Source organism: Quercus lobata, chromosome 4 (assembly GCF_001633185.2).
Source record: "Quercus lobata isolate SW786 chromosome 4, ValleyOak3.0 Primary Assembly, whole genome shotgun sequence".
In the NCBI taxonomy this organism is placed as follows: Eukaryota; Viridiplantae; Streptophyta; class Magnoliopsida; order Fagales; family Fagaceae; genus Quercus; species Quercus lobata.
In genome coordinates this window covers 74835209-74857298 of record NC_044907.1, presented here as the reverse complement: position 1 = coordinate 74857298, position 22090 = coordinate 74835209, and the positions used below count along the sequence as shown (strand labels likewise).

General features: G+C 35.3%; 2 protein-coding genes across 3 annotated transcripts; both read right to left on the bottom strand.

Annotated features, from left to right (window-relative positions):
* Nucleotides 1-4505: 4505 nt before the first annotated feature.
* Nucleotides 4506-5886, bottom strand: LOC115985798 (disease resistance protein RPP2B-like). Its single transcript, XM_031108696.1, has 2 exons — nt 5140-5886; nt 4506-5039 (listed from the first exon to the last, which is right to left on the bottom strand). Exons 1-2 carry the CDS (start codon nt 5884-5886, stop codon nt 4506-4508), a joined length of 1281 nt encoding a protein of 426 aa, XP_030964556.1.
* Nucleotides 5887-19082: 13196 nt separating this feature from the next.
* Nucleotides 19083-20524, bottom strand: LOC115987803 (TMV resistance protein N-like). Of its 2 annotated transcripts, none has more exons than XM_031111412.1 (3): nt 20400-20524; nt 20206-20286; nt 19083-19794 (listed from the first exon to the last, which is right to left on the bottom strand). In XM_031111412.1, exons 2-3 carry the CDS (start codon nt 20259-20261, stop codon nt 19239-19241), a joined length of 612 nt encoding a protein of 203 aa, XP_030967272.1. In that variant the 5' UTR covers nt 20262-20286; nt 20400-20524; the 3' UTR covers nt 19083-19238. The 2 variants fall into 2 exon arrangements, with proteins under 2 accessions (XP_030967272.1, XP_030967273.1); XM_031111413.1 differs by having other exon boundaries at nt 19083-19782.
* Between the last annotated feature and the right edge of the window lie 1566 nt (nt 20525-22090).

Sequence of the window (22090 nt, the reverse complement as noted above, 5' to 3'; positions counted from 1 at the left end):
ACACCTAAGACTTCTGAAGAGGGTTTGATTCCTTCACCCTCACCCTAACCATGACCATTTCACTCTCTAAATCTCAGTCACTCTCATAATAGGGACTTTGGGAACACTTAGGGAGTTAGAAACCTAAAAAACTCAAGGGTCTGCAAGTAAAGGGGGACTATCTCCCACTGCGCATCTTATATAGGGGACGAATCTGGAGGCAATCAATTCGCCCCAAAACCCCAAGAAGGAATTACAAATGAGATCATTCTCGCTCGAGTTCCAAAGTAGTCTTCAGCCGTTGGATTTATGTCACCTCATGAAAGGGCCCTAATTAAAGCGTGCCTCGTGTACCAAAACGACAGGACGTGGCTTGGATAGATTAGAAGAATGTCTCACAGTCAGAAACGCGCCTCGGGCAAATGAAGAGACGCTAGCACTAATAGAGGGCAAGATTTGGCAAATTGTGACAAAGGCCCGATGTCACCAAAATCCTCCTCTCCGTCCGAGGAGTCGAACAGCAGGATTTTGAGGGGCTATTGTGGGGGAGGGGGGTAAAAGACTAATAGGCCCATGTAGATATCTACATTGGGCCAGGGGCCCGGCCCAAGGAAAACCCCTCCTCGGCCATGGGAGAATCCTCCTCGGCTGAGATATAACTTAGGGTAAAAGAGGCAACAGACCACCAGTAGCGAGACTCCATATTGTTTCACAAGGCAGGAAAAGTACTAAAGCAAAAAAAAGATAACAGAGAAAACGAAAACGTCTAAGGGAAAGGTTGCCACCATTGCATTCAATGCCTTATGCCTGACAGAGCCATACTTCTTTGTCCTTACAACCACTCCCAACAATTGAAGGGAGAGGCTGATGGGACAAGTATATACCCTAGGGACCCCATTCAGGAGAAAGAAAATGACTATAAAAGGGGAAAAAGAGAAATAGAAGGGGGATCCTTCCCTCCCAACAGATCAGGGATGTCAAGAAAAGCTCCTCGGATCATGCCGAAGACCAATTTTCTTTGGTAAACTCAGCCCATGGGGAATGTCGTGATGGTCGTTGCCCATACACTAAAACCCAACTCTTTGGCCTATTCTCTACAAATTAATTGTATCAACTCATTGGTCTAAGGTCCCATGCATCTTGGGCTTGGCCTGAAAAACGTGACCCTACAATTATATCACAGTCATTGCCTTTTCCTGGTAATTATTTCACCATTGCTTTTTATTTTGAAAATTGTATATTAAATATTTAAAAAGAGTATTTATTAATTATTAATACTCCTTAAATAAGAGTAAGTCTACTATCACAACCATTTTTACAGATTTGGTCACAACTCGCTTATGTTACAAGTTATAAGTAGTGGGAGAAAATAATAGGTCTATGTAGGTTCATAATTTCATCACTCACAAGTTATCACATGAACAAGTCGTGGCAAAGTTGTGAAAATAGTCGTGACGTTGACTTACTCTTTAAGTAATAAATATTCACCGGGGTCCGTGGGTAATGTGCTTTTTTCTTGATAATTTGTACTATTTCTCTCAGTGCTTTGTTTTGATTTATACTAAGAACTAACGATGATCAAGCTCGTTTTATTAGTTGAATATTTCCAAAAGGTTGATTTGTTTTTTTACCCACAAAAGTAATTTAGTTAGGCTAACTAATCAGATCTCTTTTCATCTATGATTGAAATTGAAAATATCTATGTTGTGTCTTGATAAAACTGACTAATGAGGCACATTTCAAAATTTGGGCATTTATGATTACGGCTTATTATGCTTTTTAATAATAACTTCACTTTTCCTCTCTGTCCCATTCACTGAAGCCAAGCTCTTTCTCCCAATCTTGACATATGTTATTAGCTGATTGCACTTCTTTTAAAATCTTAATAATTCCATTTAATCCCGGACAATGGAAAAGTTACCTGGTTCGAAAATATTTTTAAAAGTTTCTTATAAAAAAATAATAATAATAATTAATTTTAAAATTAAAAACTTCCGGTTTATTAACCTTTATATGTTTACATTTATGGTTCCAGTGTATACATGTGCATGAACAATGCACAATATGCAGTCTTGTATATTATTCATGCAAATGTGTACAATGGTGTACATGTTTAATTAATCGACAACATAAATTGTACATTATCATTTGTAAATGTAAAAAAAAAAAATTATAAAAAAAGAAAAAACATAATTTTCCTTCCATTTAACAATAAATCATACAAATTTTGGTATCTTCTAGGTATTTTTATTGAAGACATTTAAAGTTTAAATTCTCAGCTTCTAACTATCAAATGTATTTATAAAAAAAACAAAAACAAAAATTTAAAATCACACAAATCTCAAATCAAACTTCCAGCAAATTCTCAAGGAAGTACGACAGGCATTAAGGCAAATAATTTCTTCATTTTCTCAATGTCAATCCTTGTTAACTAGTACCTCTGATGCTTTCTAGTGTTTTCCCATGTCTTTTTAAGATAATAAAACAAAATTATCATTGAAGCCAATTTGAATTGATATTTTTGTGTAAGTGGCAAGCATGTAATAAAACCCCTCTCTCTCTCTCTCCTGTACAAAGGCCACACCTTCCCAGTGTAACTTCTTCTATAAGTTCTCATTTCTCTCTCTCTTTGCAAGTAGACAAAGAAAACTTTAATATCTTGTTATTATCAAAATGAAGAGTGATGAATGAGTATTTGGCCCCTTTTTAACTCTCAATACAAATACAATTGTAATGAATTGAAGTATGGAACAAAAATTAGTTTCATGCAAAATTAGTCATAGGTAACAACTTACAAATAAATTATTTTCCCATCCTACTCAGTTCACTCAAATATTCTCTCTTGTTTTTTATGTTTGAAAGGCTGAAATACCATAAATCGAACTATGCATTCAAAACTGGTTTGGTCTAACAAGCCTAGAATGTAGAATGTTTCCCTTAACCAATTTTTCTTGATGTGGGTGTTCTGTAAAAGTATCTATATAAAATAAAATAAAAAGTAGATTTTCATGCTAAAATAAAAGGAAAATTTTAGACTGGCTCATGTAAATGCTCTAAGGTTCCAAATTTGTATGCTATAAGATAATAAATTGCACAGAAAGAGAGAGGTTGGGGTCAAGAAAGGCCACGAGGCACATACTAGACAGTCTAGACTCCCCCACCTAGATACCATGCCCCAACATTGACGTGGGGTCCTACATGATGCCAGCCTATTCTTCTAACTAGCCCTGATGCATAGTAGAATATAACACTGAGTTTAATGGCAAGGCAAGCATAACCGTTAACAGGTTATATTCTAAAGAAGAAATTTTTTCGAAACATTCAACTTTGAATTGCAAGGAAAATGCTCAAGACTAAACAATAAAATTTATGCTTATTTGATACTATAGCTAGATTCATAAAAACAGATCACTTCTAAAGTTTTGTCCCAAAATTCACAACTCTCATAGACATTAACTCAAAGCCACTTACAATAGATAAACGTGGGAAACTTACTTGTAAATCATCCAATAGCACTAGCCTCACTTGAAATTTATCCAATGAAAACCATTGTTACTAAAACCATATAATTCATTATCTATGAGATAATAGATCCCCTGAAAAAAAACATATATATCCGGACTCCACTGTTATTATCAAACAAGATGCACGGATATGTCATTTCAATAATTTAAACCATTATGACTGAAATGATATACAAATTCTTTAAAAACATACTATGATTTAGAGAAAAAAATCCAAAACATGGTCTGGCTGACTGAAATATATGCATGTGCACATCCAATAGCAGTAGACTCATTTGAAATTCATCCTATCAATATCCTCCTTATTTAGCAGCCAGTCGAAGTATAAACAGAACCTGAGCGCCATCTTCTGCAGAAATGCCAATCTTCATCATCATCATCATCTACAAATGTGTGAGAACTTGAGTTTACATGATACTTTAACAAAAAAAAAAAAACAAGAAACGAAAAGAAAGCAATTAATAATTTGCTCATACTGTTGAGTGAGTAATTGGAGTTGCTTCTTGCCTGCTTAGGCATCACACCAATGACATGTAGAGAAGAAAATAAGTCTCTAGTTTTTTAGCAGTTCAAAAATTTATCAGGAGAAAATTTCCAAGTCCAACATTAGCGAGCACAAAGGAGAATATTTAAAATAGTATAATACTCTTAAACTTACAAATTGCATGCCAAAATAGGACTGAACCATCTACCTTACAGCAAAATCACTGAAGCAAAAAAACCTGAGACAAAAAACAAAAAAATTGTAAGCAAAAGTCTTCGCACTCGGGGTGTAAAATTGGATGTCCTAGGATTGTTAAAAAGAAAAAGGATTGGATGGTACTTGCCAGCAACGAAATCAACTGTAGAGCTCAAACGGAGAAAAGATAAAATAGTTTTTTTTTTTTTATCAAAGACTTGTAACAGGAAGGATGTTTTGAGAGCCATTACCCTTCATTGGAGAATCTTTCCTTTCTTTTTCTCTATTTTTTTGGGACATTATTGAAGAATCTTATTGATTCTTCAGAAGCACGTACATTTTGCTTCTTCTGCAATTCCTAAGTTAAACCATCTCACTTCTTCTTTGTATACCAAACCAACTCCACACATCCGCACCTCAGCGTGTGGGCTAGAGGTCTCAAATTTAACCTCAATCTGACTGCATTGATCACCATTCAGAACAGTAGCAAGCCAATCATCACGAGACAAATACAATAGCCAAATGTGGTCCACACTAAATGACACCTTAAAGAAAATTTCAGAGGCCTTACCGCGAGACCTATCACCAAGGCTTATCACATTAGCTCTAAAACCAAATGTTTCACTGGAAACATCAACAGAATTAGGAGAATATGAAATTTGGAGGCAGAGAAGGAATCCCATCCACCTACTATTACACCAGTTTGGAGACAGCTTTATGACTACTGATTTGCCTGAGTTTTGATGCATTAAGAAATGTGGAAATTCATTGCTGGGAATAATCATCTGAAATTCAGTTCCAGATCTATCCTCTTCCCTTCTGGTAGGAGTTTCATTTCCAGTTTTTAGATGAATTCCCTGTACCATTAAAAAAATATATATATGTTACTCCATTTAACGTTGAGAGAGAGGAGGTGGTATATACTATGCATCAGATGCATGAGAGAAAAGACATTACCTCTAAGTAACGGTTCAATATTGTATATGCCACACTGCTTCTACTGCTCTGTCCATACAGTACTGGTAGGTTAGTTACTGATGGTTCTAGGGAATAACAATGTTGAGCATTTATATATCTCACAGTTGATGGAAGGCCTGACAATGATCGAAGCATACTGCAGTTGCTCAAATCAAGAGCTTCCAGTTTCGAAAGTTGACTAATGCTTGCAGGTAGGTTGACAAAACTGTTTCCACTTAGTGTTAAATACTTTAATGAGGAGAAGCAGCCAATACCATTAAGCCCTATTCCTTCAAGTTGAGACATCCTACTCAGTATAAGTCGTTTTAGGGAAAACTCAGGCCTCACAGAAAAATTACTCTCTAATGGCTCTCCACATCCACAATCTTTCAAGACAAAAACGGAAGAGGGAATTTCTCTAACCGCAGTTCCACTCAAATCAAGTTCCTTTAAACACTTCATTTTCCAAAGGTTATCAGGCAGGTTGGCAAGGCGTGAGCATTTGGAAAGAATGAGTATTTCAAGTGACCTCAAACTAGTTATGTTTCTTGGAAGACATTCGAGATTTCTGCAGTATTCTAGATTTAGTAAAGTAAGGGCAGTCAAGCACTCAATTGATGAGGGTAGTTCCTCGATAGCAGTACAACCCAAATAAAGTTCTGTTAGGCTTTTCATAATCCCCTTAAATTCCGGAATCTTCTTGATCTTTGAACAGCCAGAAAGATTAAGAATTGTAAGGGACTCCATTTTAGAAGTCATGCTCGGAAGATTGGTAAGAGATTTGCAACTTTGTAGGTCTAAAACATTAAGCTTACTAAGTTGTCCAATAGATGGGTGGATCTCAACCAAATTTCTACAGCATGTGAGATTTAGTCTCTCAAGTCTCGGAACTAAAATTGAGAGAAGTCAGGTGTCTGAATAAGGTTATAGGAATCTCGAAGATTGATGCATTTTAGCCTGTCCAAATACTGTTAAAAAATAAAATAAATAAATAAATAAACTTCCATTAAACCTAGAATTTATTTTAATAAGATAAATAAATTTCTGATAATAAGGAAATTTTATTATTGAAAGGAGGAAACTCAAAGTCTCAAATAGGCGGGGAGTGCATTGAAGCTACTCCTAATGAACAAAATTACCTTGACTCCTTCCCAAAGATATTTAATTTTGCTAGACTGTAAATTAAGTTCAACAAGCTCTTTTGGTTGGAAACTAGATGGCAAACTTCTTGAAGAATACCCAATCCATTGGAGAAATTTTAGGCCATTAGAAACATGATTGAGGCCATTTGGGATGTGCACGCCATGAATTTTAAGCAATCTAAGATTATACATCTTTGAAAAAGCTTCAAGAAAGTCTTCAAAATTCCAGTATCCTCTTTCCCATTCATAAGGGTTTAGGACTATGGCTTGAATTCTTTCTGTTGTCTGAGAATCAAAAGCAAATGATCAGTGAATTAATTGCACAACAAAAGATAAGAATGCTAGAATTACTCATGTACATATTGTGTCAAAAGAGATGAAAATAGCTACACCTTGAATTTTCCAAATGTATAACCTCCTCTTAACCATTGGTGGACCCTCGGGAAATTGCCGTTTATTTGAGCCTTTGAGAAACAATTAATTTTTTGCATCCCCTCCTCTTCAAGAGTAATTCTTAAGTACTATCAGAAAATGGTGCTCCCCCCTCTCACATTTATGGTGTTCATTAAATTCATAGTAGAGTCCACTACAAATGTGAGTGGAACGAGCACCATTTCTTTGAGAGTACCTAAGAATTTTCCCCTCTCCAAGTCTCCACCAAAAGAAGCCCTCAAATGGTGGGACCGACTTCTTATCTAACCATAAAAAATAGAAAAGTGTACTACTAGTCCTATTTTTTTCCCCCTTAAAAGGGGGACAAAAAAGAGCAGAAAAGTTATTAAGACAAATTTAAAAGTTTACATCAGAATGGTGTTTGAAATTCATATATTAAAATTGTTATATATTATTCTTACAATCATAAATTAAAACTAAAAGGTGCCTTTTAGAGCCAAAAAAAAAAAATCTAAATAGGAAATTACAACATTTCTTTTAAAATGATAAGAAAAAAAACAAAAAGAAATGAAGACCATAAACAATGTTTTGAAAAAAAAAAATAAAAAATAAAAAAAAAGAATGCCTTTCATTATAGATTGAAAGCTTGGTTGATTAAATCACGAAATTGAATTCATAACTATAATCAATGACACAATCGCATTATGTTTTTAGAGTTAAATATAAGAAATCGTCAAAGACAATATGTTAAAACTAGTCGCTAACCCGTGCGATGCACGGGAAAGTTATTGGGTATGAAGGTTTAACATTCTGAATTATTTAATAAATGTATGAAAGACAAATTTAAAAAACAAATTATTCAATATTTCTAATTAATCATGATGAACCACAACAATAGCAAATATGTTAACCCATCCAACAACAAAACTACAACTCATAAGCTTAAATTATATCCAAACACAAACAAACAAACAAACAAAAAGTCTCATATTAATACAAAGAGAGAAACAAAACAAAAGGCTAAATGTAAATTAAAATTATAAAACATTAATAGTGGTCGTTGTAAACCACAAAACATATACACGGCTATTTACAAATAAAATCACTACTATCTAAAGAACAGTTAAAAGAGATAGCACTATTAACAAAATAAACAATCAATACTTAATATAAAATAATATAAATGATAAAATAAACAATCAATATTAAATATAAAATAATATAAATGATAAAATAAATAATGCAAGGGCAAAAAGTTAACACTTGATGGACGTGTGGCAGAGGCATATAAAGTTGAATTTGAAAGCTTCACAGGCTGGCTTGGTCAGGCAAAGGCACACAAAACAAAATAAGGTTGAGAAGACAAAAGAGCGAAAGGAAAAAGAAACAAAGCAAAAAGAAAGGAGCTTGAGCAAAAAAGAAAGAAAGGAGTCTTGGCGAAGAAGATGGAGGTGACAGCAACTATCTGGTATCGACTTCCGCTTTTCTCTATGGGTTTTTTTTTTTTTTTGTGGATATTATTTAAATGATCTGAGTTTTGGGTTTTGGGGGAAGGAGATTGTAGCGTGAGAATGTCAAAAGAATAATTCAAATGTTAAAATATTGAGGTTTATATTGCTTTTATAGTGTTCATAGTGGGTGTTTTGAGGGGGAGACGATTTTGAGAAAGAAGATGTCTGTTGGTGGGTATGGTGGGTTTTCAGATGCGATGCGATGATGCTTTGCTGTTGGCTTGCCGTGGGTCTGATTGGCTTGCCGTGGGTTTGATTGAAGAGGAGCTGGGAGGAGCTGGAAGAGAAGGCATAGTATCGTGAAAGGGAAAGCGTGAAAGGCAGAGTCGGGTTTTAAAAAATTCAATTACGTTTTTTTTTTTTTTTTTAAATTATGCTGACGTGGAAAATTGTAGAAGCTTCAAAAGCTTCGGTTTTATATATATATATATATATAGATTAGCATCTTAAATGATAATTTGTATTCTATATTTCATTACCTAAGTACTTTGGTAACTGCTTATCTATTGAATCATTTTTTTTTAAAGAACTAATTTGATGAATGAATTTATGTTATTATAATCATGTTTACTGAAATAAAATTCTAGTTTTGTTACTTTTCTTACCGTCACATTTGTCAATACATGAAGCAAATCCTTACAAAGCCACAATCTGCTACGCTTTCCAGGTTCTCCAAGTGATTCTCGACGAATAATTTCTCTACCCATTTCTTGTAGAAGATCATGCATCCACAATTTTTTATTTTCTACACTTAGGAGAGATTTATCCATGAGTACACTAATACCAATTTGTGCATCAAAACCACAATTCTCTAATATCTCTATTACTCGATCTTTTCTCTCCCCTCTAAAGTAACACGCAATATCCAAAAATATATCTTGCCACATTATTTCTAGTCCATCGTAACTTACCTTAAGTATGTCAAATATTTCTCTTTTAGGAATTTTTTTAAAATTGTCCAGTGCACTTTTCCATTCACCTATTGTTTTTCCAACCAAAAAAGAACCCAAAGTTTCAAGAGCTAACGGAAGGCCTTTAGCATAGTATACAACATCTTGGGAGAGCTGCATGTAACCTTCTTGGGGTTGCTCATTTTTGAAGGCTTTCAAACAAAAAAGTTTTTAAGGCATCATCATGGTTTAGTCCATTAGGCTTATATATTTTATGCACCCCATGTTGGACCCACAAATGTTGATCTCTAGTTGTTATGATGATCCAACTCCCCAATCCAAACCAGCAATGCTCTCCGGCCAACTTTTCTAATTGTTTCAATTGATTAACATCATCGAGGACAAGCAGAACTTTCTTATTATGTATCCTTTTCTTGATCATGTCAGCTCCCTCATAATCATTCCATATATTTACATTTCTTTCCTCCAAAATTTGCGCAAGTAGCTGCTTTTGGAGGGGAAGCAAACCATGTTTTTCTGACTCTCCCCTAACATTAGCAATAAAGCAAGAAGCTTCAAAATGACTACAAAACTTATCATAAACAACTCTAGCAAGAGTTGTCTTCCCCAGTCCCCCCATACCACAAATCCCTATCATGTAAACATTGTTCATAAAACCTAAATATGAAGTCAACAATTCCTCCACTGAAGAATCTATTCCTACCAAGTTGGTGGGAATGCTTAAAAAACCTGAACTCAATTTATGTAATATCACTTCCACAATGTGTTGGATAAATTGTGCTTCATCCCTGCAGGAAAGATAGAACAATAATTACGTGATGGAAAATGTTGGCCAATAATACTCCGTGGTCAAATAAATATGAATTTGCTAGCTCAAGCAACATGGATAGAATCACCCGTAAAATAATTGTATATACATGTTAAATGGACAGCTGGTAGGGAGCTATAGTTTTTGTTATATTCAGTTTAAACAGATCCTTGTTGATAACTTATAGGCAATTGTTATTCTTTCCCAAGAAACAATTAAGGGCCTTCCCAATTATCGAACCAAAAAGAAACTTGAAAAGGCAGCAAAAGATGGAGAGAAGCAGGACATATTATTAGCGGCAAAAATATCAGTATGGGAAAGCAAGTTAATAGCATTGCTTAGGTTAGAATTGATTGACCATAAATTAGAATAATACTAATGCAAACAATTGGTTTGTGAATAAAATGGTTAAAATGTGCTTTTAAGGATTTTATTTAACACAAAAAAGTAATTCAGCCATAGCTAAATCATTCTGAAAACGGCTGACATGTTCACCATGAACTTAATCCAATCTATAACTTGGCTTACGGTAATTTTGGATCGTTCCTTTTTTTGTTATTATTATTATTTTTTTTTTTTTTTTTTTTTTTTGGAGAAGAAAGGTAATTTTGGATCGTTAAAACATCATATTGAGTTACCAAAGTGTTATAAATGTCTTCAAAAGTGGTGTTTGTTTAACTTAAATTCTCGTGGGGCTAGTCTACATGAATCGTTGAATGGTTGTCCGTGATTGCCCAATCATATAATTTTTGAGTTAGGCCTTCTTTTCCTTTGCTAGTCTGGATAGAGTCTATTCCACCAGATATTACTACATACTGTTTCTCAAAAAAAATAAAATAAAATAGAGTTAAGACTTTGACCAGAGAAGTTAGTGTGTAAACTTATCTTACCAAAGCAAGTCATAATATATAGGGTAATTACAATTTACCCTTATAGTTTGGTCCTTTCATAATTTAGTACACAAAGTATCTATTACTACATCTAAATCATTAAAGTTTCTTTTCTCAAAAAAAAAAAATCATTAAAGTTTCCACTAAAACGAATTCTTTTGGGCTGTGTCCTAGAGTTTTTCACATATGTGACACGTGAGAGTAATTTTATGAGACTGACTTAATGAAAATACCCCTCACAGATACAACTTTCCACTCTCCAATTTTTTCTCCAAAAAATGTTAGAAATCAATGACGAAGGTAAAGTTAAAAAGTTATAATAATTAAAAAATAGAGACATGTCCACCGTGAAAATTTAATTTTATGTCAAAATTTAATTTTAAGATAAAATGAAAATTTTAAGCCTAACCTAAACCCGCCAGCCCTAAAGGTGTTTCTCCTAGAAAACCAACACAATTCTCTCAATCAGCTATTGAAGTCTAAGCCCTATCGAAACCCTCAATCGTGGCTCTCTTATTCATATTTTGCTGTTTGGTTGTTTGGGTACTTCATTTTGAGGGCCTTTATTTTACGTTTTTTCATTGATGTTTGCTTTCTTATTCATTTCATTTATTTTACTCACTTTGCTTTCTCTGAATTTCTAAATTATGCTATGTTTTAACTTAGTTTACATGCTATGTTTGCTTTCTTTGAACCTGGATACACAAAGAAATATCAATTTAGTTATAAGGCTCTTAGCACCTTTGTAGTTAGTGTTTATGAGATAAACATTAGACCAAGTAATTAATCTATTATGTATTGTGTAAAGAGAAAAGAGTGCGAGAAGACAAAGGTAATGCCTCCTCCTCCTCCCCACCCCCCTCCCCCACCTCTCCCTCATCCTAACCACCCTCCTTCTACACACCACCCTCTCCCTCAACCATCACCATCTTTCTTTCCTTTTTTGCCACCCTTACATATTCCTCCTCCCTCTCCTCTATGCTTTCCTCCACAGTTTGGGTTTTTCCAATATCCCTATCCCCCTCCTCCATCACTGCCTTTCCCATCCCCACCACTTCAGGAGTCTAACCATGTTTTGCCTAAACCGCCTAACCTTGTACTTGCACCTTTAGCCATACCAAATACTCCCACCACAAAAACCTCACAAAATATCCCTCCTACATCTCAGTCCTTGGACCAAGGGGGCAGTAAGAGGTCGTTTCGTATTGATGCAAAACTTTTTTCTTTCTCTTTTGATGGAGGCAGTCTGATTTGTATGCCATTCATGAGACATGTAGGGATGTTAAGAGCTCTATTTGGGTTGGACGTAGGGGCATGGAGTGGATCCTTACTTGTCTCATCGATAAACGAGACTAGGTGCCTAGTCGAGATGTACTCTATAAGAGATTCAGGGAAAATGGGAAGTTGATGATAGAGTTCTATGGGAGATCAAACAAAACTGGTCTTTTTGTAGTTATTGCAGTATATTTTGGAGGGACTAGGAGAGGTTGTATTAAGATACCAGCAAGCTCCAGTCATGCTGGTTGGTCTTTGTTTCAGAAAGAGCTAAGGAATTTTTTCTCTGATGCAAAACCGGTATCCATGGCTGAAGTATCCTCCAACAATGGTGGTGGAGGTGGTCAGTCTGCCGGTGGTGGCCGGAGTGGGAAAATTGTGTCTGTTTATGGTAATCAACAAAAGATCAGGAATTTTGAAAAAATTGGAACTAAATTGGGGCAGAACGTGATTCATTGAGATCCTATATTAAATGTTTCAATTATAAATGGTAGACCTACGTGGGCATTTAATTTTAAGTTGACACCTGCTATTTTGGCTTTAAGAGTGTGCAAGCCTAAGGGTGGGAGATGTATTGTGTCTTGTCTAGGTGCTAAGGAGTTCAGTTGGCCCAAGGATTTAAGTGGTGGGCCAAAAGTCAAAAAACAAACAGGTGGGCTTGATAAAGCCCAACCCGTGGCACCAATGTCTTCACAAAGTGAGGGTAATTTGGTTAAGCATAACACTTTACAAGTAAACTTTGATGCTCCATCTACGTAGGTAATAGGTGAGAGTTCGAGAGGAAGAACGAGGGGAGATTCCGAGTTGCCTCAGTGGTCTCACCGCCTATTAGGTGAGGGAGAGATCACCCCATTGAAGTGTCAAGTGCGACGGAGGTTTCCAAGATTGGGTTCATCGACGAGGCGGTGACCAATCGGGGGATGGGGGACGAGAACTAGACTCCGATGACTGATGATTTGAGTGTAGGGATGACGGCGAGGCTGATAGGGCCTGGGAATGTTGTTTCTTCTAATCATCGACATCAGGGTGCTACTCAAAACCATTTTTATCCTCTGTCGGGTCTGTTTAGCTAGAAAGGTTTCTGTTTTGGGGAGAGAGATAACTCCACGGAGGTATCAGGTGAGAAGGGAGAGAAATGGAGCAATCCTCATGTTAAGCTAGTGTCGTCGAGCTACTTGGGTGGGGATGAGCTGTTACAAGATGGGTCTAAGCACTTTCTACTTCAGTGGAAGCACAGTGAAGTTAATCCTAGTGGTTTTTCTCACGAGGAGGAAGAGAGTGGCTTATTGGAGTGCTCACCTCCATCTAAATGGGATCCCAATGAACAAAAGGAGTTGGAGGTGATCCACGAAGTTGATGAGGGAGAGGTTCAGGGCTCAAGAGGTGAAAAATTCGAAATGGGTATGTAGCCTAATGAAAAGTTTCTGTAAAATTGTGGGCTTTCCTATTGTTAAGCATGAAGATCGATGTCTAGCTTTGTTTTGTCTCCTTGAACAAGACTGCATTGATGTTGTAAACGTTAGGACTTCTAAAGGAATTGTGAACTCAAGGCAAAAAGGGCTTAGGGAACTTAAAGGTTTGATTTCTTCAATAAATTATGATGGGGTAGCATCTAAAGGGAGGAACAGAGATTCCTCAGAAGGTACAGGGGTGATTACCAGTTTTAAATGAGTTTACGGCTTTTATCTTGGAATGTTAGGGGATTAAATAATCCTCAAAAGTGAGAGGTGTGTAAAAATCTTCTCAATGAGTGGAAGTGTGATATTGTTTGCTACGAAGAAACTAAGCTATCTTCTTTAAACTCTTCTGTTGTTCGAAGCCTATGGGGTAGTCCTTGCCTAGACTGGGTTGCTCTAGATGCAGTCAACACTGCAAGGGGGGTGTTACTAGTTTGGGACAAGAGAGTTTATGAAAAAGTTTGACTATGCTATTAGTCAGTTTTCTGTTAATGTTTTACTAAAGGGGGTTGTAGATGATTTTGTATGGGCATGTTCAGGAGTGTATGGTCCTAATGATGATAGTCAGCGGGGTGCTCTGTGGGAGGAGATTACAAGGATGCACTCTAGGTGGAATACGGCATGGTGTGTGATTGGGGATTTCAATACCATTCGATATCCAAGTGAGAGATTTGATTGTGAGGCTTTTAGTATGGCTATGTTTGCTTTTTCAGACTTCATTGGGGCTAATTACCTTGTGGACTAACCTCTTGAAGGGACTTCATTTACTTGGTTTAGAGATTCAGAGACAAATTGTATGTCAAGAATTTGATAGAACCTTGGCATCAGTGGATTGGGTAGATCATTTTGGAAACATGTCTCAAAGGGTACTCCATTGTGTAGTTTCTAATCATTGCCCACTTTTGGCGGTGGCTGGTAGTGTTAATAAAGGTCGAAGTGCCTTTAAGTTTTGAGAATATGTGGTTGAAAGAAGAGTGATTTGTAGAGACAATTCGGCAATGGTGGAATGGGTATTGCTTTTCAGGTTCTCCGAGCTTTATTCTAACTCGTAAATTGAAAGCTCTTAAAGAAGACTTGAAAAAGTGGAATAACGAGGAATATGGGGATCTGGCCTTTAGGTAGAAATGTCTTTAATCTGAATTGTTGGGTTTGGATGCTAGGGAGGACTTGTCAGGTCTTTCGCAGGAGGAACAAACTCGTCGTATTCAGATTAAAGGTGAAATTGCACATCTAGCCTCTTTGGAGGAGATTTCTTGGAGACAAAAGTCCCGGATATTATTTGTTAAGGAGGGGGACAATAATACTCGCTTTTTTCATCGGGTAGCAAACTCCCATAGAAGAACTAACCATATTTGAGGTATAGAGGTGGATGGTGTCCTCTATAAGGATGAGGAAGAGGTGCGGTCTAAGGTGGTTCATTTTTATTAGAGTTTGTACACTGAGTCAGATACTTGGCGTCCTTCTATGGACGGATTAGAGTTTGCAAGAATTGAGGAGGATGAGCGGCTTGATCTAGAGAGGGATTTTTCTGAGGAAGTGGTAAAGGTTCTTCAAGAGATGGAGGGTGATAAAGCTCTAGGTTCTGACGGTTTCACTATGGCAATTTTTCAAAAATACTGGAGTGTAGTGGAAAAAGATGTTATGGCCTTTTTTGATCATATAGGAGCTCAAAATTTGAACGGTCATGCTTCTTTTCTATCTTTAATTCCCAAGAAAAATAATGCATTGAATATCAAAGATTTTCGGCCTATCAGCTTTGTGGGCAGTGTGTATAAGCTATTGTCTAAGATTTTGGCTAACAGATTGAGGCTGGTGTTAGATAAACTCATTTCGGAGATGCAGAATTCTTTTGTTGGTGGCAGACAGATTTTGGATTCAATACTTATTACTAATTAATGTTTAGACCATAGACTGAAGTGTCGTACTCTGGGGGTGGTGTGTAAGTTAGACATTGAGAAAGCATATGCTCATGTGAATTGGGGCACTTTGCTCTATCTGTTGGAGAGGATGGGCTTTGGGGGTAGATGGAGCAGATGGCTAAAGACTTGTGTCACTACCGTTCGCCTCTTAGTTTTGGTTAATGGATCTCTTGCTGGTTTCTTTGGTAGTTCTAGAGGTCTAAGACAAGGTAATCAATTGTCTCCCCTTCTCTTTCTTTTGATAATGGAGGTTTTAAGTCGTATCCTAAAGAAAACTGAGGAAGGTGGTCTCATTCAAGGTTTTCATGTGGGTCCTATTAATTCTACTGGTATCCGTATTTCTCACTTATTATTTGCTGATGATACCATTCTTTTCTATGATGTCTCTAGAAAGCAGATCCTTTCCATTAGGCTGGTTTTAACTTGTTTTCAAGCTTTTACTGGTTTGAAGGTGAATGTGGGGAAAAGTGAAATTGTCCGTATTGGGGAGATGAGCAACATTCAGACTTTGGCTAATATTCTTCAATGCAAGGTGGGCAGTTTGCCTATGATTTACTTGGGTATGCCATTAGGAACTTTGTATAAAACAGCCTCTATTTGGAATTCGATCCATGAGAGGATGGAAAAGAAGCTTTCGGGCTGGAAGCTACTTTATCTGTCAAAGGGTGGTACTCACTTTGTTGAAAAGTACCCTTTCAAGTTGTCCGACTTATTACCTTTCCCTTTTTACTATCCCTAAAGCTATGGCAACTAGATTGGAATGTATTCAGAGGAATTTTTTGTGGGGTTCTTCAACTAAGTGTTTCAAATATCCATTGGTGGCATAGGAAAAGGTTTGCTTACTACGTGAGTTGGGTGGTTTGGGAGATCAAAATTTGGCATCTATTAATCAAGCCCTATTAGGGAAATGGCTTTGGAGGTATGGCCATGAAATCACTCATCTGTGGCGGAGGGTCATAGTCATGAAATATAGGGAGGGGAAAAAGGGGTTGGTGCACTAGAGTTTGTAGAAGGGCTCATGGTTGTGGTTTATGGCGGAGTATTAGTGAAAGGTGGGAAAGTTTTTCTACGCATTTATCTTTTGTGGTGGGGGATGGTTCCTGTATTCTTTTTTGACATGATAAGTGGACTAGGGATGATCCTCTTAAAACTCTTTATCCTCAGTTATTTATGTGTTCAACCAATAAGGAAGATTGCATTTCTAAAGCGTTAAGCCCTCTAGTGGGTGATAATGATAGAGTGTGGAGTTTAAGATTTTATAAGGAATTCAATGATTGGGAGTTAGCGGCTTCCTACTTCTTACTTCATTTCATACAAACCCGGATTCCTAGGGGTAGAGGGTGTGACAAGCTTTGTTGGGGTCTTAATGGAAGTGGGCAGTTTGATATTCGGTCTTTTTATCATAAGATTCAAAATGCAATTCCTTCTACTTTCCCTTGGAAGGGCATTTGGAAAGTTAAGGTTCCTAAAAGGGTGGCATTCTTTATGTGGACAACAGCTCATGGTCAGATTCTAACTTTGGATAACCTTATGCTTCGTGGTCACCCTTTGGCAAATCGTTGTTGTATGTGCTGTTGTAATGCAGAATTTGTGGATCACCTGTTGCTTTTTTGTCCAATAGCTCATTCTTTATGGACGTATATGCTTCGGTTGTTTGGGATCGATTTGGTCATGCCAGGTTCAGTTGTGGTCTTATTATTTTGTTGGTATCATTGGCTTGGGAAGCATAGTTCTGATATTTGAAATTTGGTTCAAGGTTGTTTAATATGGACTATTTGGACTGAACGGAATCGGCGTTCCTTTGAGGATAATGGGAAAACTATGGTTCAATTATTATATTTATGCCAATGGACTTTCTTTGATTGGTCTTGGTGTTGGGGTCTCTCGGATTGTTCTACCCTTATGAATTTTCTTTCGTCTATTAGAATAGCTTAGTGGCTGCTTGTGTGTTTTTTATCCTTATTTTTCTTTGTTCACTACCGTGAACTCTTTGTATTTTTCTTGCTATTCCTTTATTAATAATATTTTCTTCTTACTTGTCAAAAAAAAAAAAAAAAAAAGTATTGTGTAACTTGTGTTTGGTAGAAATTTGTTGATACTAATTGTGAATTTTGATGTTGTATGTGTAGATCAATTATGATACGGCTAGAGGGTTGTAGTTAGTGACTTAGTTACTACATTAGTGAGCCACCCCCTATGATGGCTATAAAATAAATTTAAAAAAAAAAAAAAATTAATGACTAAATGTATTTAAGAAGATTTTTTTTTTTTTGGTAAATTCTCTTAGCTATTATTTTTATTTTACTTGTAGTTTAAATTTGTTGTTGTTGTTGTATAATTTTGGACAATTGTTACATCTTCTGGCTGCAATTGGAGTATTTTCTTAACACATTCACTAAAAAAAAATGGAATAGATTGGAACATAAACGCCTTAATGATCTACTCTATGTCCATTTCAACCTAAGACTGCAGCAAAGGTACTAATCATTATTAATTACATGCAACTCTCTAATTGTTAAATTGCTTCCTTCCAATTTCCATTGCTTTCAAATTCTAACTTTTAACATGTGTATAATAAATTTGTGTAGAAATTACTTCAAGCATCGAAACTATGATCCTATTAAATTTGAAGGTTTTCATGAGAATACCAATTGGGTATTAGAGGATGAGCCAACAAATTGGACAATGGAGGAATTGGAGACATTCCAAAATGAATTAGCAGCTTGTACAATCCAAGATAACCAAAATGATATTGGTTAGTTTGTTACATTAAATTTACTTATGCTGGTGCATGTATTTTCTTTTATTTCATTTGTGGCCTTATACAAGAGTTTAAATGTAAGTAGATAACTTAAACTTGGAAGAGTTGGTTGAAGATGATGACAATGATGATGGAGATCCTAGTAACCAATATGAAGCTAGGAGTGAGGAGCCTAATGAGAAAGAGGATCTAATAACGAGGTTGATGTTGGAGTTTTCAATTAAGATGGAGCTTCAAGTTTAAGCCCAAATCGTAATCCATGTGAATTGAGTCATTGGACCAACTAGTGAAAGACCAAAAGTAATACGCATTAGAGTTTGAGATTTGCCTTTATTTTAATATACAAAAGTTTAAGATATATAACAAGATTTTATTTAGTAAAGACTTTGTTGCAATCTTATGACATTCGTTTATTTGGCTTATGAATTTTATAGAATTTCTAATGCTATTGCTTGTGAAACATTGATTTTGAATCATAATTGTGAGTTCAATTTAGGCAAATGTATAATTTTGAAAAAAAAATTTATTTGACCTTGCAGTTCGACTGGTGACCCACTAGTTAAACCAATGATCCAACTCATACACCGAGTCAACATCAGGTCTAGGTTTAATAACTATGGTCATATGTAATAAGATATTGTATTTTGATTTCTTTGATGACTTTGGTGGTTGAAGAAAACTAATGGGGAAAGAAAAGGGGGTTTTACATATGAAATTGTAAAATTTAAACATCGTATGCGCATACACGTTTAGTTTTTGTATATGCATTCATAATTTTCCATGCTTTAATTTGCACTGCATTCTGTTCCTCTTGATTTAAAATAATAAAAACAACAACAACGAAAGGGAAGAATGAAAAATAACTGAAGCACAGGCTTCCAAAATACAACAGGATTTTAACTACCATATGTAATATTTCAATCAAGCATTTTATGATACATTCCAACAGCTATTAATATACTTCATTGAATTTAAAAGAATTATTGTCATTTATAACTTTATATATCAAAAGAAATAATTTTGTTATGAAAATTACCTATTTTGTAAAGGCCAACTAGCGAGATTGGCCACTTCTCTCAAAGCAACTCTCCATGTTTCAACTTTCTCCAAATTTTCCTTAAATTGATCTTCGAGATCATCAAAAGCATTTTGAAAAGGTCCTGTCTGATTTCGTACATCAGATGCATCCATATCATAAAAAACCGGCAGAATTGTCAATCCCATCTCTTTCATGGATCTAACGATCTTTTCAAGCTCATTTAAGCACCATGTCGAAGATGCATAGTTTTTTGAAAAAATAATAATAGCAACTCTGGATTCTTCTATGGCATTCAAGAGCTCTTGTGAAATTGATTTTCCTCTTTCAAGATTTTCATCGTCCCTAAAAGTCAAAACACCCTTCCTTTTCAAAGCATCATATAGATGGCCCGTAAAACTTCTACGCGTGTCATCCCCTCTAAAACTAAGAAAGACATCATATTTCCACCAAGGTGTTGAAGAAGATGACGTTGACAATCCTTGAGGGCTCATGGAATTCATTGGACTTGGAATTGTAACGCTCATGGGGAGTTCAAAACTAAAATAAGAACTGTTTGATAGTGTCAGAAAAAAAGAGTAAAAAAAAAAAGGCTTATTTTTCATTTTTTTTTTTTTTTTTTTTTTTGGGGAAAACAAACAACAAGCTGAATAAGAAAATTTAGGAAATTGTTCTTGTTTGCTACCAAGTATAACGAAATAAAATGATTTTATTGAAAATACTTTAAAAAAAAAAAAAAAAAAAAAAAAAAAAAAACTCAATTTTTAGAAAACATGTGAAGCCAAAAAAAAAAGTTAAAAAATATATTCAAATTCAATTCAAACTTGTTTCTCAAAAAAAAAAAAAAAAAAATTCAAACTGGAGAAAATATTAGGAAGAAGAAAACGATTTCATATGTAGATCTTTTTATTTCAGGGAGGAAGTGAAAGGAAAGAAATTAAAGAGTGAGAAATGAGAACTAACTCAGGGGGGATAATCCTCTTGAAAACCCGGTCATCGTCGCCGTCGTCGATATTCATCTTGAAAAAAGGCCGGATTCAGTTCCTATTAGAAAGTAATTGGTTTTTAGTAAAATGAATAGAAATCAGAGCATCAAAATCCAAACCCATTCAAAGGAAAGAGAACCTAATTGAAAGAGAGAGAGAGAGATAGCTTACTTTTCTTCTCGTTTCTCTCTAATATCACGCAACAATTTCTCTAGAATTTTTCTTCTCCAAATGAAAATCACGGACCTTTATCTTCAGCTGGCTCATGGCTGACTTTTTTTTTTTTGCTTTTTTTTTTTTTTTTTAATTTTCTCTTACAGTCTCTATCCCACACAGCGTGTCCCATGCCATGCTCATGTCATGGCTGACCCAAAAAGTTAACAAATATATAAGAATAAGATCACATAAGATTGGTTAGCCAAAAAAAAAAATCACATAAGATAGAGCCAAAAGTCCAAAAAGGCCCACGCTCTGTAACTGTTCAAAATAAAAAATTTAAAGGATAAAAATGTAAACCTATCTGTACACAACAATCAAACCCAAGTTTCCTTTGTCTGTTTCATGGGCGTAAATTTTTTTTAACACCAAATAGAAAGACAGTAATTTCATGACGGTGGTGAACAGCTATACATGAAACGCCTTGTAAAAAAAAATTTTTTACAAAATTAGTTATAAAATTAGTTGTACTTAAAGATTATAATTTTACTTAATTTTATATGCTCTCAATACATATGTTAAATTTTGTGTCAATAGAATATTATTTTCTATATAATTTATAAACTTATATTTTATACATAATTTTAAACTATAAAAATTTACAATCTAAACAATTTATTGATGACATAGTTATTGATTTTCAATTTTCTAAAAATTTTGCTTGCATGGAGGATATAAGAAAAAGATGTAATCCAATGGTGAATTTGTCAAAATTCACATCAATAAAAATATATTGAGTAAAGTTGTAGCCTCACAACCAATTTGTGGCTAAATTTTGTCCTTTTTTTATTATTATTCAAATGTCATTTTGCTTTATAGGTTGTACATAAACAATTTAAACTCCTACTAAAAACATTAGGTGAAAACCCGATATTTTGTGGTCACAATTATTTTGGTCCTTATATTTTGATAGCAATCAATTCGGTTCCTGTTATTTTCAACCTACAATCAATTTAGTCTCTACTGTTAACTCACTAACGAGAAACGCCAATGTGGCAAACAATGTGAACTGAGAAGCTTATATGACCTATAATATGACAAGTTTGGCCCAACCAAGACCAACCACATCAACAAAAAATCCAAATTATGTTCGCGTTAGAAAAGTTAACAGATCTAGTTACTCCTCCAAACTCAATCCTAGCCATTCCTTTGTTACTCCTCATCTTCATCTCCCCCTCCCACCCCCTTTGTCCTCCACCATTTGAAATATCTTAATCCCTTTCCCCCACACAAAAGGATGCAGTATTTTGCAATAGCCAAACTCAAATTTTTTTTTTTATACTTTCATGTTTTCCTCTTGCCAATTACTATCAATAGTCACAAAGGTTTACACATCTGTAACCCATAATCAAGTTCCACTGATTGAGTTTGGAGAGACAAGGAATATAGGGTTGGATGCATGGTTTTAAAAATAGGACAAGACTGGTTGGTTCAACCGGGAACCAGACACCAACCCTATCTAGTTATCATTAAAAACTAGAAATTAAGAAAAAAGTATGAAAAACCTAAAACCCCCGATTCAATCAAAAATACCAGAAATCAATGCAATTAAACTAGTTTTAGAATGTTTGATAAACCGAAACACTATAGTATTGAAAAAAAAAAGTGAAATATAGGTAAAAGAAATTTAAAACCATGATACGTGT